Here is a 20048-nt window from a genome sequence, read left to right on the forward strand (position 1 = left end):
TTCGCTTGGGATACGATTTTCTATCAGCTTTTGCTATTTCGTTATCATTAACTTGTATTTTCTTTTGTATAAACTCATCAGGTTTGTTCGTACGGTAAAAGTTGTAAATGATACCGCAGAAAGAGGAGTTAAACTGATTTCAGAATTTGCCACCATCATAACCAGTGATCCAGAACAAAGAGAATGGCTGTTGCAGGGCGTTGAAAATCACAGGCAGCAATATCCTGATTTTGGCAAAAAAACTCTTGCAAAATGAAACAACATTAATAACATTCAGAAAGACAGTCTTAATTTTAGTTTTGGGGTTCCCGTCTGATACTTTGACTATAACTGTTAACCGAAAATGCAGAACTAGCTTGGTTAAACTGGATAATTTAACATATATTATGCAAGCTGCTTTTGTTTGGCTTGATTTCTGTGATTTAATTTCTAAATACTTGAAAAATGAGATTCACAATAATTATTTCTCTGTGTTTTAACTAAAAAAGATACTGTTTTAAAATGGAAATTGGGGCTTGTCTTTAGGGGCTCTGAGGGGGCTCTAGAATAGTTATTAAAATTTTATAAAAAAATTTTTTACATTATGCACAAACACTAGAATGGGAAAAAATTCAATTTGGGTGGTTTTGAACATTTTTTGCATAGTGGACACCCCTAATAATACTTGGTACTGTTGTGATTTTCATTATGTCAACAAATGGGTATCTGGAATATATATCTTCTATAACAAATAAATACTCTCCGGATGGTAATGGTCCAAATAAATCCATCGCTAATTCATCCCAAACATGTTCTGGTAAAATCGACATTTTAATTGGTTCAGGATCTGGCATGCTTGAATTGGTCTGACATCCAAGACATTTTTCGATATGTGATTCAATATCACTATTCCTATTGATCCAATACACTTTTTGACACAATAATCCTTTGCATTTTTCAACACTTAAATGTCCTTCATGTGCAATTTGTAAAGCTCTTTTTTGAAGAGACTTTGGTAAGACAATTCTTGTTTCTCTTAATATAATCCCCTAGTTATCAGTTAACTCATTTTAAAATCTACGATATGGTCCCAGTATTGGGTTGTCATACCATATACCAAACTCTAATGCATTTTTTATTGCAACGAAACTGATGTCTCTTGCTGCCTCCATTTTTATATCTTCAAGTGATATTGATTTGGGTGCCATTTTTGTCACTAAAAAGATTACATAAGCCGCCACTTCATTTTCATCTGACTCATTGGGTACCTCATTTGGGATACAGCTTCTGGATATAATGTCTGCAATGTTCTCTTCTCCCTTCTTACATATTATGTCAAAAACATATGCCTGCAATTTGATTTGCCATCTTGCAATGCGTGCATTTATTTTAGAACTGGATGAAAAAATAAACTTGAGCGGTTTGTGGTCCACTACGACCTTAAAGTTTTTTTCCATACAGATAAAAATGTAATTTTGCAATTGCCCATACCAAAGCAAGAGCTTCCTTTTCTGTAATGCTATATTTTAACTCAGCTGCTGTCAGAGACCTACTTCTCGCCTTAAAATGACTTAAGGGCCCCTTAAGGGTCCCTTCGTGGTTCAGGGTATTCTAAGGGCAAATTTTCTCAAATAATTTTTTATCAAAACTAAAAGATATCAGCTTACATTACTTTTCAGCACAAAATTAGTATATTTTTGATGATTTTTTAAAGTTAGGGTGTTTTTAGGGCAGATCCTAATAAAAGGCGGCTTGGGGCTAAACTCGGGCTAGCCCGAAATTGGCTCTAATTTTCTGGAATTTTAAAACTCGGAAAAAAACGATTTAACAGAACAATTTTGAACCATTCAGAAAGAAACTCCGTAAAGCGTATATTGACGTTGTTTCCTTAAAAAATTGTTAATATAGTTTGAGTGGCTTTTTTTATGATAGTAATTAAGATATTCTTACGGATTTTTATTATTATAAGTTTTATGCAAAACTTAAGTAGAGAAGAGTTTTTTAGTATAAGAGGAAATGTAGAATTGAACCGTTGCACAGTGACTCAGAACGATCAAAAAACGGTAAAAATTAAATAAAATTTGACATAAATCGTAAATCAATTATGTTATGTATCAAAATAATAATTTTTGGGTCAAAGATTTCAAATTTATTAATAAATTTTTTTTTTATGCGTAGCTTCGACGCGGATAACGCGCGCTTATGCGCGTATACGCGTGTTTAAGGTGACTATACGCCTACAAAAACTTTTTTTTTTTCAAGTTTTAGAATCTTCTAGACAAACACATTATCTTGATATATTACTCTACTTGATATTTTTATAAAAATGGTTTTTAAAGGAGGTTGATACATAGAGAAAAAAAACTGTATTTATTACATTCATTTTATTATTTACATTACAATTAATTTAATAACTTCATCTGGTAACGGTTTTCCTCGATAGCTCTTATGTTTTCTAAAAGATATGCTTGATACTTTTGGATCTGATCTTACTAGAAGGTAGTGCATCTGATTCATCATTGTGTTTAACCTTGAAATTTTTGCCATGTGCTTAAGTCTAGAATTTCTTATCTGTTTATTTAAACTCTCCAGTGCATCTTCCGAATATACCCCGACTGGCAAAGGTAATTTATGTGATATGGAAGAACTATGAAGCAGCAGTTTATGTACAGTAGGGTGTCCCAAAAATACGAAAAAAAAAAAAAAAAGTTGTACACACCAAATTCTTTGTCTATACACTTATAGAAGACCACTAGTATTGAAAAAAGGTTTTTAAGATCACTTCAAGTGCTTACTGTAGAAATTTGAAAAAAGGGATTTTATTAAATATACTGATTTTTTTTAAACTCAAATATTTCCGCTCCTTCTAAATAAAAACTTACTCTTTTAACAATTCTAATAACTGTAGTTTTTTATAGTTTAAACATCTGTAATCATTAAAAAAAATATTGGTAGCTTTGTAGTAGGATATGGTGGCAACTCAATAACTTAGTATTATCACACTTTTCTTGATCACTGTTCTAAATATTAAGAACTTTTAAAAACAATATGTATATATATATATATATATATATATATATATATATATATATATATATATATATATATATATATATATATATATATATATATATATATATATATATATATATATATATATATATATATATATATATATATATACTGATATGTTTTTAATACAATAATTATTTGAGTATTATTTTTGTACTTTTTTGACAATTAGTTGTTTTCTTTGCAATTATTGATTTTGATTAAACCAACTTTATCTTATTTAAAATATCGACTTGTGAATACACCAACTTTGAAAGCCGCAATTTTGATTAAATAAGGTAAACAAACTTAAGCCAATCGTTTTTTTCTGATAAAAAAACAACGAATCAAACTGTTACTCTTTACAAAAGAATATTTTGCGTAGTTTATTATTACAAATTAAATATTGATAAAAATTAATTATAAAAAAATTAAAATATATTTATGTTATGGCGAAAAGAAAGAAGACTGCTAAAATAAAAAAATCCAACTATAATGTTAATTTAAACCCGCGTCGACCACTTTACATTCTCAGAAGTCCAATTTCTGTTTTTCCCATACATCAACTACCAACAAATGGAACAGTTCTACGATATTATCAGTATGTTATTACAGAAAAAAGTAAAAGGTTCAAGTCTACTCAAGAAAATTTCTCTTGCAAAACAAAGAGTGGGAGTAGGGATACGGTTTGCCATGACAAAGATTTTTGTTATGAAAGTATGGAGATATGTTGCCTTAGAAAAGTTGTAAACATATGGAAATATGCTGGTTTTGGAAAGTATATAATTTCTGAAGTACAAATTGTTAAAAAATTTATTAAACTAAATAAACTGTACATTTCTATGCGAAATACAAGTTATCTTTCCTGGAACACAATTACCAAAAAAAATCACGAAAATCGGTTTGAAGAATTTCTTGAGAATTTATTTGATATTTCTCAAAACAACATAGAAGATAAAATCAAATCAGATAAAGATATGCCAAGATCGAATGATGCAGTTATAGAAGATTTGGCTTTTCTTCAAGATCAAAGAACAATGAGGAGAGGTGTAATAAGTGATAAATATGACATTGATATGCAGCAAAGAGTTGAAAGGAGAATTAAAAGGTATGAAAGAATGAGATTTTATGAAGAAAAATGTAGAGTTAATGAATATTTTGGATTGGATAGAAAAGTTGATTTTGAAATGGATGAAGTGATCTCTCATAACTCAGATGAATTTGAGGCATCAGGTAAATGATATCTCAAATTTTAACTTTAATTGAAAACTTTTAAATAATTATTCTTAATAATGGTTTAATTAAAATTTATATTTGCTTTATAAAGTAATTACTGCTTTTTGTTACTTAGGTTCTGCTGCTCACCAATCTTCAGTTTCTAGTGATAGTGATTTAGATTTTCAAGAAAGGGGTGAAACCCAGCTTCCAACACACACAAAGCTAAAGCGTCAAAAACACTCTAAGTTGGGCTGTTCAGAAATTGCAATAGAGTTTGACAGAGACAATCTTATATTAGCTACAACACCTGTTAGTGTTAGATGCGGAATCAGCATTCGCTCACAAACAATGTTTCTAGGAGCTGTTATTAAAGCTTTAGGCGGAAATGTCAATGACTTAAATATATCTAGAAGCTCAGTAGCTAGAAGTAGATTCAAGTATATTGAAGATTTAGGTAGATTTGTTTACATTCAAAATATTTATATTCAGGGTGTTAGCTAGCCCAAAGGTGTATATTGGGGAATTCACAATGGTTTCAAAATTCCTAAAAATCAATGACTTTTTTTTTTGATTCTTATTTTGAGTTTTTTAGGACAATTTCTTGAAAATTTCCAATATTTTCCTGAACAACAACAATAAATATTCCCAATACAGCAAAAACGTGGTATAATGTTTAATTTTGGCTAACACCCTGATATTAAAACAATCAATAGTAGTTATAAAGAGAAATAAATTCTTTTTAATTTAGGTACCACCATCAGATCAAGCTATTACGAAGAAATGGCAGGAAAGAATTTGATCTTGCACTTTGACAGTAAGTTGGTATAAGAAATAGAGGAAAAGTTAAAAATTACTGTTACGAAGAAAAGGGTTGCTATATCTGTTACCAGTCCTGAATTTACTACAAAAGACGATCGCCTACTTGGAATTATACCTGTAGAGAGCACTAAAGGAAAAAATCAAGCCATTGTTATTCAAAACATTTTAGAGTACTTTGAAATAGCGGATAATATAATTGGAGTTTGTACTGATACTACATCAAGTAATACAGGTAGACTAAACGGAGCTATAATAATAATAAGTAGAATTCTTGATAAATGTTTGTTTTGGTTTATGTGTCGTCACCACATATATGAACTTCATATAAATCATGCAATACAGGCTATCACTAAAGTTAAATCTAAGGGTCCAAGTAAATCTATGTACTTGGCTTTTCAAAGAAACTGGGAAACTTCTCATGAATCTGTGAATTCAAGAGTTCCAGAACTGAAAAAATTTGATTGGAACAAGCTCGAAATAGGTAGCAAGCTTCACATCTTGGCGCTAGCAGCTAAAGATTATGCAAAGTATTCATTAGAGAATAAAATTTTTCCAAGAAATGACTATAATCACCTTGTAAAATATTTGGCTTTTTATCTTGGCGTCGAATCTGATAAGCTTAAAGAATTTAAAATTCATCAACCTGGAGCTTGTCACAAAGCAAGATTTATGGCAGATGCTTTGTATATTCTTTCACTAGAGATGACATCCACTGTTATAAGCTTTTTACCTGATGAAAATAAAAAAGAAATAGAAACATGTGCCTTTATTGTTGCTGTTTGTTATGCTCCATGGTACCTTAAATCTAGATGCGCTCAACACGCTGTACTTAATGATTTTAATGCTTTTAAAGCAGCATATGTTATCAAGGATGAATTTAATGCTGATATTGGTAATGCTTTGATTAAAAGTTTTCATAAACATTCGTGGTATCTTTCTCCAGCAATAGTTGTGTTTTCACTCGTTGATTCTCACTTGGAAATGTCTGTTAAGTATCAGATTTTGAATAAGCTAATTTCTTTTCCAGTTCCAGAGCAAAAAAATATAAATATGGAAAAACCTAATCCAGTTTTAATCTTACCAAACAGCAAGCTTTCAGAACTTGTTACTGCTGATAGCTGGCTTATATTTTTACGCCTTGGAATCACAAATCAAGTTAAAGATTGGGTTTCTTCTCATCCCAACTTTTCAAAAACTGAATCATATGGTGTTTTTGAAGTTTTTGTTAAAGGACTTAGTGTAACTAATGACTGCGCTGAAAGAAACATTGGCTTAATAAACGACTTTTTTAAATATTCTCAAAAGGAAGAACAGCGCCAAAATATACTATTGATAGCAAGAGAGGAGAGAAAAAAAGTAACAAAGAATGTAACTCAAAAAGAACTTATAAATATTTAAAGCTCTCTATATGATAATATTAATATATATTAGTGTACAAAATAATCACACTGTTATTTATTTTATTTTGATATTTTGAAAAGCTAAAAAATAGAGATTTTGGAATTTTACAGTAAGCACTTAAAATGATCTGAGAGTAATTTTTTAGCATGTATTTGTCTTCTGCCTTAGTATAGACAAGGAATTTTGGGTGTACAAGAGGAGTTTTAAAAAAAAGTGTTTTTTTGTATAATTTTGGGACACCCTAATGTACAGTGGGAGGCATAGCATACCAGTCGTACAAACTCACTATACGTTTAGCTGTTTTAGTGCAGTATAAATCTAATTCATTGATACTAATAGAATATCCACAAGATATGGTTATGAGAATATTATGCAATCTTTCAATTATATCACAATCAACTTTAGTAATTTCAGAAAAAACTTTACTATTTTTAAATGCTCTTCTGGCAGTATTGCCGTCATTGGTATTTCCAGACCCAGTTTTAGGCATGTCAACATTTAAGCTTAACCGTTCTCTGAAGAGTACCTGAATCTGTTTTTTTTTTAAGTCTACAGATAATTTTTCCTCAATTGTTTTTGGCTTATACTTTTTAATTTCAATTTTATAACTCAAATGAAGAATAAATTCCAAGCATTTTATCCAGCAATGCAAAGCTAAAATTCCAAGCCCCAAGGCTGACTCATTCTCAGTTTTTGCTTTTAATAAATCAATATTGTTCATTTTGTTGGGTTTAGCATTGCAAACATTGCAGGATTGAGTGGATTTTGTCTCTGTAAGTGCATTAACAACTTTATTATCAAACATTGTAAGATCAACTCTATAGCTGATATTAAAGGTCACCTTTCTTCCTGCAATATCAAAAAATTTGCAAAACGTCTTTAAGGTATTTATTTGATTTTTTAGATCTGATTCTTGTTCTCTGGATAAAATTGGACTCTCTTTTTTATATTGTAGATGAAGAGGTCTACAAAAGTGACAACTTGAAGGATTTGCATTTTTCCAAATTTCGCCATCTTTTACTTTGAGCAATAAAGGCAAAAAAGCTGTACTAAAAAGATTATCTTCACTCTTAAGTTCTATTCTTGTGATGCTTGTCTCAAAGTATTTCTGTTTATAAACACTTTGGGTTGATGCTCCATCAAAACCAATCTTTCCATATAAAACTCCAAATATTTCGTTACCTTGACCACATTAGGCATATCAATCATTTCAGCTATTCTACTCACAGTGTGATCTAACATGCTTTGAAGAGTACACTTTGCAGAAATTTCAGAAAAATGTATATTCTCAGGATAACATTTCAATTTTTCCACCAAAATATCGTGCAAGGTAGGATAAATATGTACATGATAACAAGAGCTGAGTTTCTGATCATTTGATATTGTTTATCGCTGAGATCAGTGTTCATTTTTAATGCAGGAGCTTCCTCTACACTCATAATGATGGAAAAAGGTTTTATCCAAAGTTTTATCAACTTTTTCTATCTCTAAAAGATTTGAGATATTGTTTTTTAAAAAAGAAGCTTTTTTTTTTCTCCAGCAGCATTTGCACTTTTTGCAGAAGCTAAAAATAGAGCTTCATGATGTTCAGTGGCTAGTTATTTTATTTTTTTTCTTTTGCTTTGCTCTCCAAGAACATTCCATTGCTTTTGGGGCCTTCCAGAACCAAAATGACTATTTTTATTGTTTAAAAGGTTTCTTTGAAGCCAACGATTTTCTTTTTGTATAAATGTATCATAATTTCGTCCACATTGTGTTAGTTTTCTCTTGACCTTTGAAATAAATATAACTAAAGCAACCTTTACTTTATTTAAGTTTTCTTTGCGAATTTCTTCAGTATTTTTTATTTCATTAAGTAAATCCTTCCATAATCTTAATTTATCCACTCCTAGTTCACGTATCTTTGGGATAAGATCTAATCTTTTCATTGTTATTGCTTTTAAGAACCATCAATATAATAAAACTAATAAATCAGAAACATTTTAAATTACATTATATATTTTTTTACTTTACACTGTTTAAAATTTTATTTTGTAATGGCTTTAACAATTGTCACATTGTTACATCCTGTAATAACACTATATTATTAAGTTAACTTTATATTACAGGAAATACTAAAGTTGTTCAGTTAAGCTTTTTCAAACATGTTGTACAGGTATAGTGCCCTTAAAAAGACAAAAAAATTAAATTGCCTATAACTTATCTTGAAAAGCATTAAACAAAAGTTGGGGAATTCAAAAATATAAACAGACCATATAACTTTCAGAAAAAAGTCAAGTTATAGTGCAGAAATTTAAAATTTTTTAAAATTTTGTTCCAAAAGATTGTTTTTAAAAAAATTTCAGAACATAAAATGACTAATATTTAACATAAAACGAAAAATATTTAATTTAAGTCCGTAAACAAGAGTCTAAAAAGAGGCTATAAATAGGGCCCTTATAAGAATAGTAATTGTTTTTCAGTTGTTTAATAGGAACATAAAGTTTTGGTTGCTTAAAAAGCACTGCTAAAATGTAAATATTTTTGTCTTTTTAAGGGCACCATATATTTTTAACTTTTTTTCCAATTTTTTATACTTCTGAAGGAGAAAGGTCTCAAAAACAACAAACAAAACACTTTAGTTTATAATGAATAATAAAAAAGATCCTCAATAATGAAATCTATTGGATTCCGAATCTTCAGTACTATCTTCTTTATCATTAGACTTTCTTAATAAATTCTTTGCAGCAGTTCTTTTTTTGATAAACATTTAGGTAAAATCATAATTGGTCTTTTACCATCTACGATGCACTTTGATTTACCACATACTAAATTCATAACAATTTGACACATGAAACATAGTTTTAGCTTTGCAGCTTTGCAAATGCTATTATCTGAAATGCACCTTTCCTTGCATCTACAGAACAACTCAGTTTCTTCACTCTTTTTTTGTTCTCTGTCTTTCTTCTCTTGCACTTTCTTTTCTTTTGAGTTGTTAATAGATTCTATGAGTTTTAGCACATCTTGACCTTCCATGGAGCCATAGACTTGAGTTACCCTTGTAGTTGCTTTGTGCAAACCATTACTTTGAGTTGACTTTATTTTTTGGATTGCTAAAAGACCTGGTATTTCATTAAGATTGATGCTTTTTTCATGTAAGTCTGTAATCATGGTCTGCAATGACAAACATTTTTCTTTCCAGTTTGAAGCTTTCTCTTTCCAATACATTTGGTTATCTTTTCGTTTCATAGATATAGGAGAACTTATTTTGCTATTTAGAATTGTTGAAATATCAGTAATGTTAGGCGAAGCAGCTTCCTTGGCTAACATAGAAGCTTGGTGGAATTTATCACTTTGCATAAATGCAACATTTAAAGTTTCATTAGTAATACCAACCTTCTTACCAGCTTTTTGTATCGATTCTGGCATAGCCCACTTGTCCCACATACTTGCAAGAGACAACATAAAGGCTTCTCTATTAATTGTTTGATGTTGATTGAACAGATTTTCTTTTGCATTAGCATAGTGTTCATGAAGTGCCTTGTTAATTTGATCAAGTAGTTGTGTTACCCCAGTAGTGTCTGGAGGTGATATATATTAATTTTTTTTTTTTTCTCTAAGAAATCGAAGTAAGGTATAATGGAAGCGAGAACTGTGACCATCGCTCAGTACAACAACAGGGCGAAGTATTTTTTTTGCAATCAAGTGTCTGTCGAATAATTTATAAAATGCAAGCAAGGATTTGTGATCTTGTGATCCATTCTCTGTTGTTGAAACTAGTAAGTTAGGAATATTTTGAACAGCACTCAGCGGAGCCATCTGACTAGTAATTCCTTGAGTACCAAATATTACATGGCAGATGCATTTTTCACCTAAATAATGAAATATTTTTAAAAAAGGTGTCTCCAGATTTAAGTAATAAAATACATGTGTTGTCTTAAAGTCAGTAAAAAATACATGTGTTGTCTTACAATCGGTAAGGGCATCCTAAGCTTCTTTGAATTGGAAGAAGTATTGTTGGATGTGGAATGCGCTATGAACAAAAGCCCACTTTGTTACCAAGGTGAACCAATTCGATAATCAAGTATTGACGCCAAATGTATTAATGAGGGGGAGATCTGCAGTTTTGCTTGAAGAAGATATCGATTTAATAACAAGGGACGATTGCGCACTACGGAGAGTCAAGTTTGTGAAAAATTGTAAGGATCACTTAAGGAAAAGATGGATGAAGGAGTACGTGCACGCAATGGAAGAACGACAACAAGCAAGGGAAAAGAGAGGCAACGTGAAACTCCCAGGTGTCGGAAGTATGGTGCTCATTAAAGACGATGTGAAATAATTCAAACCAAGTTTGATGGTTGATTTTAAAGTGTTTGAACTTGATCCAATTTTGATATTTTCAGGAGAGTAGCTGATTTTATTTGCTGTGACGTAGCTTGCACTTTGTGACGCGTAATTTTTTATTGTGTTTGAGACGGACTTTTGTAAGTAATTGTTGATGTCGATGATGTCGTAGCTCCCGTCTGGAATGGTGATGTTTTCCCTTGGCTCCGTTGTTCATGCGGTACCTTAAAGAATTGTTTTTGCTGGTGATGTTTGGAAAGCTGTTGTACGTCTCTAGACCGAGAAAAGCCATCTCATAAGTTTTCCCTTTTTCAAAGACAATTTTGTCCAAAAATTCTGTTATTATTACGTTGGAATTTCCATCCACGTCGATGATTATGCCTGACATTTTTAATAGGCGTCACTTTTTTTTAAAATCTTTTTTTTCATTGGCCTCTTTTTGGACAATAAAAGTTGTCAAATCCACTTCGATATTTTCTATTGTATTTTTCTTCGATATTTTCCAATGTATTTGATGACAAATCAATTACCACAAATCCGTGAGGTTCAGACCAGCAATGTCTGTAAAACTTTTTAAACTCTTCTTTTCCCATGTCGTTCGAAACGTGGTCTCGATAAATGTGGTCCAAATTTTTTGAATCTTGACAAAAAAATTTGAATCTCAGACAAATAAAGTTGGTGTTTTCTCTGATGGTTTGTCTGGGGAGCATGAAATAATTTTGAGCGAGGTAAAAGCAGTTGACGTTGGAGTCCCTTCCTCGGATGTAATATTTTTCGCACTTGTTTTGTTTGGTCAATTGCAAATCGTCAAAGATCATCAAATTGTTTTTGGTTGAATCGAGATCTTCAGGTTCGGGAACGTCGTCAGCTGTTTCGAAAAACTGACCCTCCATGCCCTCGTTTTCAGAATAATCTTTTGAAGAGTCGTTGATGACACATTCAGGATTTAAATTCAATTTTTCGATATAGCTTTGTACCTTGAACAAATCGAGAATAGCCTCTTTTGGTAAATTTTTTTTGAACGAATATTTGAGTATTTTGTACTCGGGTTGGAAAAGAGATTTCCCAAAAACTTGCAAATGGTTGTAATCCAACCATCCAGGTTGTTTTTCCACAACCTGACTTTCCGACGATGATTCCTCGAATGCTCCTCGGCAAAATCTCGTTGTTGTTTCCTTTGCTCTTTCCAATATTCCATGACAAATCAGTAATTTCCATTTTTATTTAAAATAAAAATTGAAAATCATATTTTTTTTAAAATAAAAAAATGTACTGCGTCAAATGCAAAAGGAAAACAGAAACGTTCGATTTGAGAAACAAAGTCTCAAAAAACAACAGAAACATGATCAAAGGAACTTGTGATGTTTGCGGAACGACAAAATGCAAGTTTGTTCCTTTTCATGAATCATTTAAAAAGGGGGAGATTTGGTGGAATCGATCAACAAATTTTCAAAAATAATAAAATTTCCTTGGGCAAAATTCCCAGGAGAAATGCACATTCCAGGAATGAATTTTGCAGGACCTGGTACAAACTTGGACAAAAGGCTCACTTCAACCGACATGTATCAGGAGTGGAGCAAACCGGTGGACAGAGTGGACAATGCAGCATACCATCACGACCTGGCTTGTAAATATTTCAACGACGTTCAAAACAGAAATTTGGCAGATCAAATGATACTTGGAGAAATGAACTCCATTCAAAATCCCACTCAAAAAGAAATTAACGAAAGAAAACTCATCACTCCCATCATCAAAGCCAAAGCCAAATTCAGACTGGGTGTCGCAAAAAAAAAAAAATTCCCGAGAGTCATCTCAAATGGACGGATCAGCTTGCAGAGGAGCTTCACAAACCGGTGATTCATCATTTCAAAAAAAGAAAAGTGTTTGTGAATGGCGTCGATGAAATATGGGCTGCAGATTTGGTTGACATGTGCTCTTTTTCAAAATTCAACAACGGAGTAAAATAATTGCTCATGGTCATTGACGTTTTTTCAAAGTATGGATGGATCGTTCCTTTTAAAATCAAAACGGGTCTTGATGTGGCTGAAGCGTTGAAAAAAATCTTTGAAAACAGAAAGTGTACTAAAATGTGGGTGGACAAAGAAAAAGAATTTTATAACAAGCACGTGAAAGCGCTGGGTGTGCAATTATACTCCACTGAAAACGAAGAAAAAAGTTGCGTCATTGAACGATGGAACAGAACGATGAAAGAAAAAATGTTCAAATTCTTTTCAGCAAACAACACCAAAAAACAAATTGACGTTTTGGACGAAATGGTGAAAAATTACAACACAAAGCACTCTTCCATCAAAATGACTCCAGTTGAAGCCAGCAATGAAATGAATAAAAATAAGGTCTGGATGAACCTGAATGGAAATGTGCAAAAAGAAAGACCAGAACCGAAATTTTCAATGGGTGACAAAGTGAGGATCACAAAAATAAGTCCAATTTTGAAAAAGGGTACACGGCGAGATGGACTGAGGAGGTTTTTACAGTGTCAAAAATTCAGCACACGGATCCACCCACGTACAAAGTCACAGACGCCAACGGTGAAGAAATTCAAGGAACTTTTTACGAGCAGGAAATGCAAAAGACCTATCAAGACATATTCAGAATTGAAAAAATAATTCGCAGAACAAAGAGCAAATCATTAGTCAAATGTTTGGGATATCCAGACTCGTTCAACTCGTGGTGGATCATAAAGAATTGATCCGTTTGAAAAAAAGATTTAAAAAAAAATTTTTTTCTTAATAAAAAGATGAATTTTGTGACGATTGAAAATTTTGATGAGAGCAAATTATCAATTGGAGAAATTTATTCAGCTACCAAACCAATTCAGTACCAAAAGATTCCAATTTTTTATGATTACCCCTCTGGAAAAAGTCCTGTCATTTTGAGGACTCCCGTTTTTTTTTCGCTGGGTGTGTTTGAAAGTTGCAGTTTTGAAAAGAAAGAACTGAATGGTTATTCCATGTCCTTTCTCGGTTTTAACGAAAAAAATGGAATGAGCGAAGAAGAAAGAAAGTTTATTGAGGTGACTGAAAAAATATCAAAATTTTTTGGCAATCGAGTCAAGGAAATGGTGCCCACTTTGAAAAAAGGAGGAAGAACGAAAAAAATCATGACGGAAGATTTGTTCATTTTTAAAAACAAATCTGAGAATCCAAACGCAGCACCCATTTTTTTCGGAAAGTTGTTCACAAAGAAAAACGAAAAAAAAATTGAAGTGTCTTCTCTGTTTTTCAAAAAGAAAACGAAAGACGACAATGAAAAAAAAATGCTCGTGACAGCGAATTCTTTGGAATACATTCGACAAAAGTGCTACGCCATCGCCTCTGAAAATTGAAGGTGTTTTTGTAGGAGCACAGATCGAGTCCATTCAGGTTAAAATTTCCGAAGTGGTCATTGCAAAAAATGCACCATCTATTCAAAGCATCATTGGTGATGATTTGGATTTGGGAGAAGTGGAATCTGATGATGAATTGTGAAATTGCGCAAAAAAAAAAAGAAAATAAAAGGACTTAAAACATTTTCTTTTCATATTAAAAAATGCATGCCCCTCACAAGTTGTTTAAAAACAGCGCCTCAGCAGAACTTCACAGCTTGAATTTTCATTTGGAACATTTGGAGGAGAAAATCAAAGAGTTGGAACAAAAAAATCCGAAAAACATTATTGTTGTCAAAAAAGAGTTGGATCATCCCACCTATTTCAACGCCAACGGACAGCACGAGATTTTTGCTCAGAAAGACATTAAATTTGTTGCTCTTTCTTACACGCAAATATCGTTGTCCGTTGGATTGAATTTGGAGAAAGGAATTGCTGTTGTCACTTTGATGAACAAAATTAGCGATCAATTAAAATACAACAAAAACGATGTTATTTTTTCAGAGTCTGTGGATGACGTCATTTTGGATGTGAGCAACAACAGCCACCAAGACGTCATCGTCAAAAAAGGTGAAAAGCTTTGTAAAATAAATCACATCGATTCGAATTTTAAAAAAAAAAGATTTTTAAAAAGATGTAAATATTGAAAACCACTGTAAAAATTTACCCAGTTTTTCCAACAGCACCATCAGATGGAGGTCACATTTATCGACTTCAAAAAATAAGCGAGATCCAAAAAGAAATGGTGGATGAAAAAGTGAAGAGAATGGCTCTCAGCAAAAAATACCATCGAGCTGAGATGATTATTCGTTTTGCAGATGATAGATTGCAAACGATGTGCATTGGTTTGGGAATCACAGGAATTGCACTTTTGTCAACCGTCGTTGCCACTCCAATATCGATTGCGTGCGAGGCTATTGCTGTTGGAATGGGAGCTTTGTTCATTTTCGGAAATCAACAGAACAAAAAACTGATGCTGAAGGCTGAAAAGCACGAAAAATTGAAAGTTCTTTCCGAGTCAAAATTGAACACCATTAGCGATCACATTTCAAAATCGCTCATGGACGGATTTGTGAGCGATTCCGAGTACGAATTAATTCTCAGCGTGCTTCAAAAATTCAAAGCCATGACTGAAGAAATACGAACCAATGCAAAAAGCAGCATTGACGATTTGATTAAAGAGTCGCTGATTCAAAAAGGAAGAGAAGACGCGATAAAAGCATTCAACAACCTGTTTAAAAAAGGTGAATAAACTTAAACACAAACGAGTTTTCGTTTTTGCTAAAGTTTTTTTTCTCTGACCAACAGAGAAAAGCTTTACAATGAGAGCTTCAAAACCAAACTTTCAGATACAAATTATCAGGCTGATTTGAGCAAGTTTTACAAACCGCTCATCGAGAGCAATGAAAAGGTGAAAAACGGGCTGAAGAGCATCGCTGAGAGAGTGGTTAACGTTGAACCATTGGCTTTGACTTATCCAGAAATCGAGTCGTCTTTTGAAAGTTTCAAGAGTGTTGAAAAACTTCCTGAAAGAATGGTTGTTGGAAATACTGAGTTGGATTATTTGACCAAATACGCATCCAAACGATTTGCTTCAGACAGAGTGTTTGGAATTCACGCAGGAGAAGGTGGCAAAATGTACATTGGAAGAGAGCAAATTACCATCGACAAAAACGATGTCATTGTTGGTGGAAAAAAGTATGCGGGAACAAAAGGTCTTTTGGAGCTGATTTCAAGATCCAAACCCGATAAAAGCAAGTACACGGATGATGACCTTAAAAATTACGAAAATATCCTTATCGAAACCCATGCAATGGAGATAGAAGGGCGTCCAACCATACCAAAAGCTTCGAGAAGTGAAGAATATGTCACAATCATTGCACCCATTTGGGAAAGAAATAAAATTAAAACGAGGGGGAAAAAAGGTCACGGAATGATCATACTTGCGAGCGATCCGAATGCTCTTGCGCAAAGACTTAGCTTGAGCATCGCCGCAGGTCATGCTGGAAATGTCGCATCGAGAAACGAAGCTGTCGCAATTTTTGACGAGCTGCTGAGTCAGGGGAAATCAACAAAGAGGAATACAAGTCGATTCAAAGATACATCGAATCGTGAAAACCCAATGGATTTAAAAAAATATTTTCTCATTTTAAAAATGCTCATTGTGAACAACAGAAGATATTTAAAAAAGAAAGTCGTTGGAGGTGGAGGAATAGTGGACACGATTAAAAATTTTTTGAGGAGAATGGCAGCTTCAAACGCATCAAGATCGTCTCTTCATTTGTTGAGAAAGACAGCAGCAAGCGAAATTGGAAGAGAAGCAATCACAGCAGCCAAGTCTGCCGGAAAAGAATTGGCCTCTTCAGCCATATTGACAGCCAAATATGATGCCATTGACAAAGGAAAAAAAGCGATCGAAAGAGTTTACGCCTAGACAGGGACGGTGAACCCGAACCAATTGGTCAACACGATTGTGAACGACGCGGCAAAGGTGGATCAGTATGTGCCGATTAATCCGATGGAAAAGCTGCATAAAAAAATGTTTGGTTCGTCCATTCAAGCAAAAAGGAAAATGACGAAAAAGAATGTAACCAGAATTCAAGATCTCGTCAAAATGGGGAGTGGAATTTTGATTGCGTGAATTTTTTCACGAATCAAAATGACATAAAATTTTTTTTTCCTCATTTTAAAAAATGATAAACACCGACAGATTAAGAGTTGATGAAAAGCCAGAGTATGACACCGGAATTGAAAAAGTTGATTTTTTCGAGTACCCCCCCCCCCCAAACCTCGATTTAAATTCTTCAGGATCGATCGTTTTTGAGATTGATTGCCAGTCTGTGCAGACACTTCTGTCTGAGGCCTACATCCTCGTCGAAGGAGTTTTGAAAAAAGCGGATGGAACTGCTTACACAGCAGCAGACAACATTGCCCTGGTGAACAACGCCATCATGTATTTGTTCAGCGACGTCACTTATGACTTATCAGGACAGCAAGTGGAAAGAGTCATGTATCCAGGTCAAGTAACAACCATGCTTGGATTGTTGAAATACCCTTTTGGTTTTCAGATTGCAGATGGTTTGAAGCAAATGTGGTACAAAGACACTTCAAACGTCACCGGAACTGGAAATTTAGGATTCACCACCAGACAAGACCACTTGTTCGCAGACACCACATCCATTGGATCTTTTTCGTTCAGGATTCCTTTGAAGCACATTTTTGGTTTTTGTGAAACTTATGACAAAGTTGTTTATGGATTCAGACACACCATCACCTTCACAAAAAAAGAATATGACGACGCCATTTACAGTGCTGGGACTGTTGCAGCAGGAATGATCGACATAAAAAAAATCAGACTTTTTATGTTTAGAATTGACTTGGATATTTTGAAGAAATCCGAATTCATGGATTTAATGGCGAAGAAAATTTCCGTTCCAGTGGCATTTAAGGCAAACAAAGTCGAAAGGCAGGCCATTCCCGCTGGCCTCACAGAATTCACCTGGACTCTCGGAAGAATCACGGACAAAAGCGTTCCGAGATATATCATATTTGGACTTCAGACAAACAGACCTTCCAGTCAATCCGCAAATCCAGCCCTATTCGATCATTGCGATGTCAACAATTTTTTCGTGACCGTTAATGGGATAAAGTATCCAAATTAAAATTATGACTTAAATTTTGGAGAAAAGAAAATTGTCATGGCTCATTCTGACGCGTTCTTGTTTGACAAAAAATATTACGGCACTAACGAACTTGTTTGCCAATCTGGATTGACTCTGCTTGATTATAAAAATTTGTATTCATTGTTTTTTGTCGACATCAGCAAGCAAAAGGAAAGAGTTGTTTCCGAAACGGCCGAATTGGTTGTGAACCTAAAATTCCGAACTGCAGTGCTAGACAACACCGTTATATTTGCAGTGATCATTTCCGACAAATTGATTAAATTCGTTTCAGATGGAACCAGCATGAACGCTGTTCATTAGGTCTAAAATACCGTCATGAGATTCTTGACAAAAAAAAAATGATTTAAAAATTTTTTTTTCTTTTTAAAAATGAAACATGAGATTCACAAAAAATTATCTGAAAAATGTGCTGAGGAAAAAAATTTCTCGGCATAATAAAATGGAAAACGAAATGCGAAAAATCGCCAAAGAAAAAAAAATTGATTTTGGGTTAAGAAAAATTTCTTGGCAAGATAAAATGGAAAACAAAACTGTCAAAGAATTGCGAGAAATCGCCAAAGCCCAAAAATTGAAAAATTATTTAAAGATGCGAAAGGCTGATCTCGTTGAAGCAATAAAAAACACGAGACCGGTTCCTGCTCCGCGTCCTATCGTTTCGAGACCGGTTCCTGCTCCGCGTCCTGTTTCCAACGAAATGATTTCATTCGGACCAGCTCGCTTGCAAAATCAGGTGACAAGAGTTGAACCATCTATCCTTAATACACCTGTTTCCGATTCAACGAGCGTCATCACACCCAGACCGGTTCCTGTTTCTCGTCCTGGCTTGTTTTCAAGAATTGCAACGACCGTCTCCAACTCCTTCAACCAAGTGCTTGAGTTTGTTGATCCGTACGTTCCAGAGGTGGTGAAAAAAAGATTAAAAAATACAAAAAGAGAATTGAAAAAAAGAACCTTGTCTCTGAAATTGCTCGTGTTCAGAAAACCACAAATTGATTTTAAATTGACCGATCACGCGCTGAAGCATGCTGCCAAACAATCTTCACATCAAGTAGAAGGAGATCATCGTGACGCTTCTGCCTTTTTAGATTTGGCATAAGACGGAGCGATGAAAATTCTTGAAGAAAATAAAAATAAAAAAGCGTTAATTGTTTTGACTTGCGAGATGACGAGTGTTAGCATTACGACTGGAGAGAAAGTGTATCGAATTGTCCCTTTTTCATCAAAAGCTGGAATTATTTTGAAGTCGACGGATTTGGCAGAATTTTACGAAAAAGCAAAAGAGGAAATTTTGGAAAACATGACCAAGTACAACAAAATGGGTTCGAATTGCATAGTGTCCGCCATCTTGAAAATGGAAACCAACTTGATCGATTACAATCCAATCGACGCGAGGTCCTACATTCCTCTCGATGATTTTCTGGCAAGCAAAAAAGCAATTATCAACATGGAAAACGAAGACAACGAATGTTTCAAATGGTGCGTCTCAAGGTTTTTGAACATGAAAGAGAAACACGGTGAAATAATTGACAAAGACTTGATCGAAAAATCGAAAGAGTTGAATTGGGAAGGGATTGAATTTCCGGTCAAACTCAATCAAATCAAAAAATTTGAAAAAAATAATTCAGAAATCAGCGTGAATGTTTTCATGTGCGTAAATAAATCCATTCAACCTTTACTAATATCGAAATGTTTAAACAAAAAACATGAAATTGATTTGCTGCTCATTTCAGACGAAAAAACAAATCATTATTGTCTGATCAAAAATCTGAGTCGACTCATTTCCTCCCAATCATCCAAACACAACGGCAAAAAATATTTTTGCAGAAATTGTTTGCAAGTGATGAAAAGCGATGAAGATCTTTCAAGACTTTCAGCCTATTGCAGAGAGCACAGCTCAGTTCGAGTCGATCTTCCTCCAGAAAATTCGTTCATGAAATTCGAACAAAAACAAAGGTCAACGAGAGTTCCACTTGTGGTTTATCCCGACATTGAAAGTCTCATCAAACCGATGGATTCGTGCGAACAAGACCCAAGCCAGTCGTACACCTAAAAGTTTCAAAAGCATGCTCCAAGTTCCTTTTCCTATTACATCAAATGTTTTGACGAAACCGTTAACGATAGTGATCCGTCAATTTCCACATCGTCAAGCGAGAACGATGACGTTGCCCAATATTTTGTTGAAAGTTTGG

The 20048-nt window shown here is 33.6% G+C and overlaps 2 protein-coding genes and 1 pseudogene across 3 annotated transcripts; all 3 read left to right on the plus strand.

Moving 5' to 3' along the window:
- Positions 1-1940: 1940 nt before the first annotated feature.
- On the plus strand, positions 1941-18192 carry LOC149878047 (uncharacterized). Of its 2 annotated transcripts, none has more exons than XM_090073324.1 (2): positions 1941-2042; positions 10069-18192. In XM_090073324.1, exon 2 carries the CDS (start codon positions 16870-16872, stop codon positions 17836-17838), a length of 969 nt encoding a protein of 322 aa, XP_089929450.1. In that variant the 5' UTR covers positions 1941-2042; positions 10069-16869; the 3' UTR covers positions 17839-18192. The 2 variants fall into 2 exon arrangements, with proteins under 2 accessions (XP_089929450.1, XP_089929451.1); XM_090073325.1 differs by having other exon boundaries at positions 10069-16743.
- On the plus strand, positions 3355-4879 carry LOC149878048 (uncharacterized). The gene is made up of 2 exons (XM_090073332.1): positions 3355-4263; positions 4382-4879. Exons 1-2 carry the CDS (start codon positions 3480-3482, stop codon positions 4747-4749), a joined length of 1152 nt encoding a protein of 383 aa, XP_089929458.1. The 5' UTR covers positions 3355-3479; the 3' UTR covers positions 4750-4879.
- Positions 4894-6507, plus strand: LOC149878049 (uncharacterized; annotated as a pseudogene).
- Positions 18193-20048: the final 1856 nt, after the last annotated feature.

This window comes from Hydra viridissima, unplaced genomic scaffold (genome assembly GCF_058129835.1).
Source record: "Hydra viridissima isolate aposymbiotic clone 2 unplaced genomic scaffold, HvirCarnegie_v1 scaffold_15, whole genome shotgun sequence".
NCBI lineage: Eukaryota > Metazoa > Cnidaria > Hydrozoa > Anthoathecata > Hydridae > Hydra > Hydra viridissima.

What these genes read in the sequence shown, in the direction of transcription:
- LOC149878048 (XM_090073332.1), top strand. Translation starts at nt 3,480, where the DNA reads ATGGCGAAAAGAAAGAAGACTGCTAAAATAAAAAAATCCAACTATAAT. An exon ending in AGATGAATTTGAGGCATCAG is followed by an intron (nt 4,264 to 4,381) that starts GTAAATGATATC and finishes TTTGTTACTTAG; the next exon opens with GTTCTGCTGCTCACCAATCT.
- LOC149878047 (XM_090073324.1), top strand. Translation starts at nt 16,870, where the DNA reads ATGATAAACACCGACAGATTAAGAGTTGATGAAAAGCCAGAGTATGAC.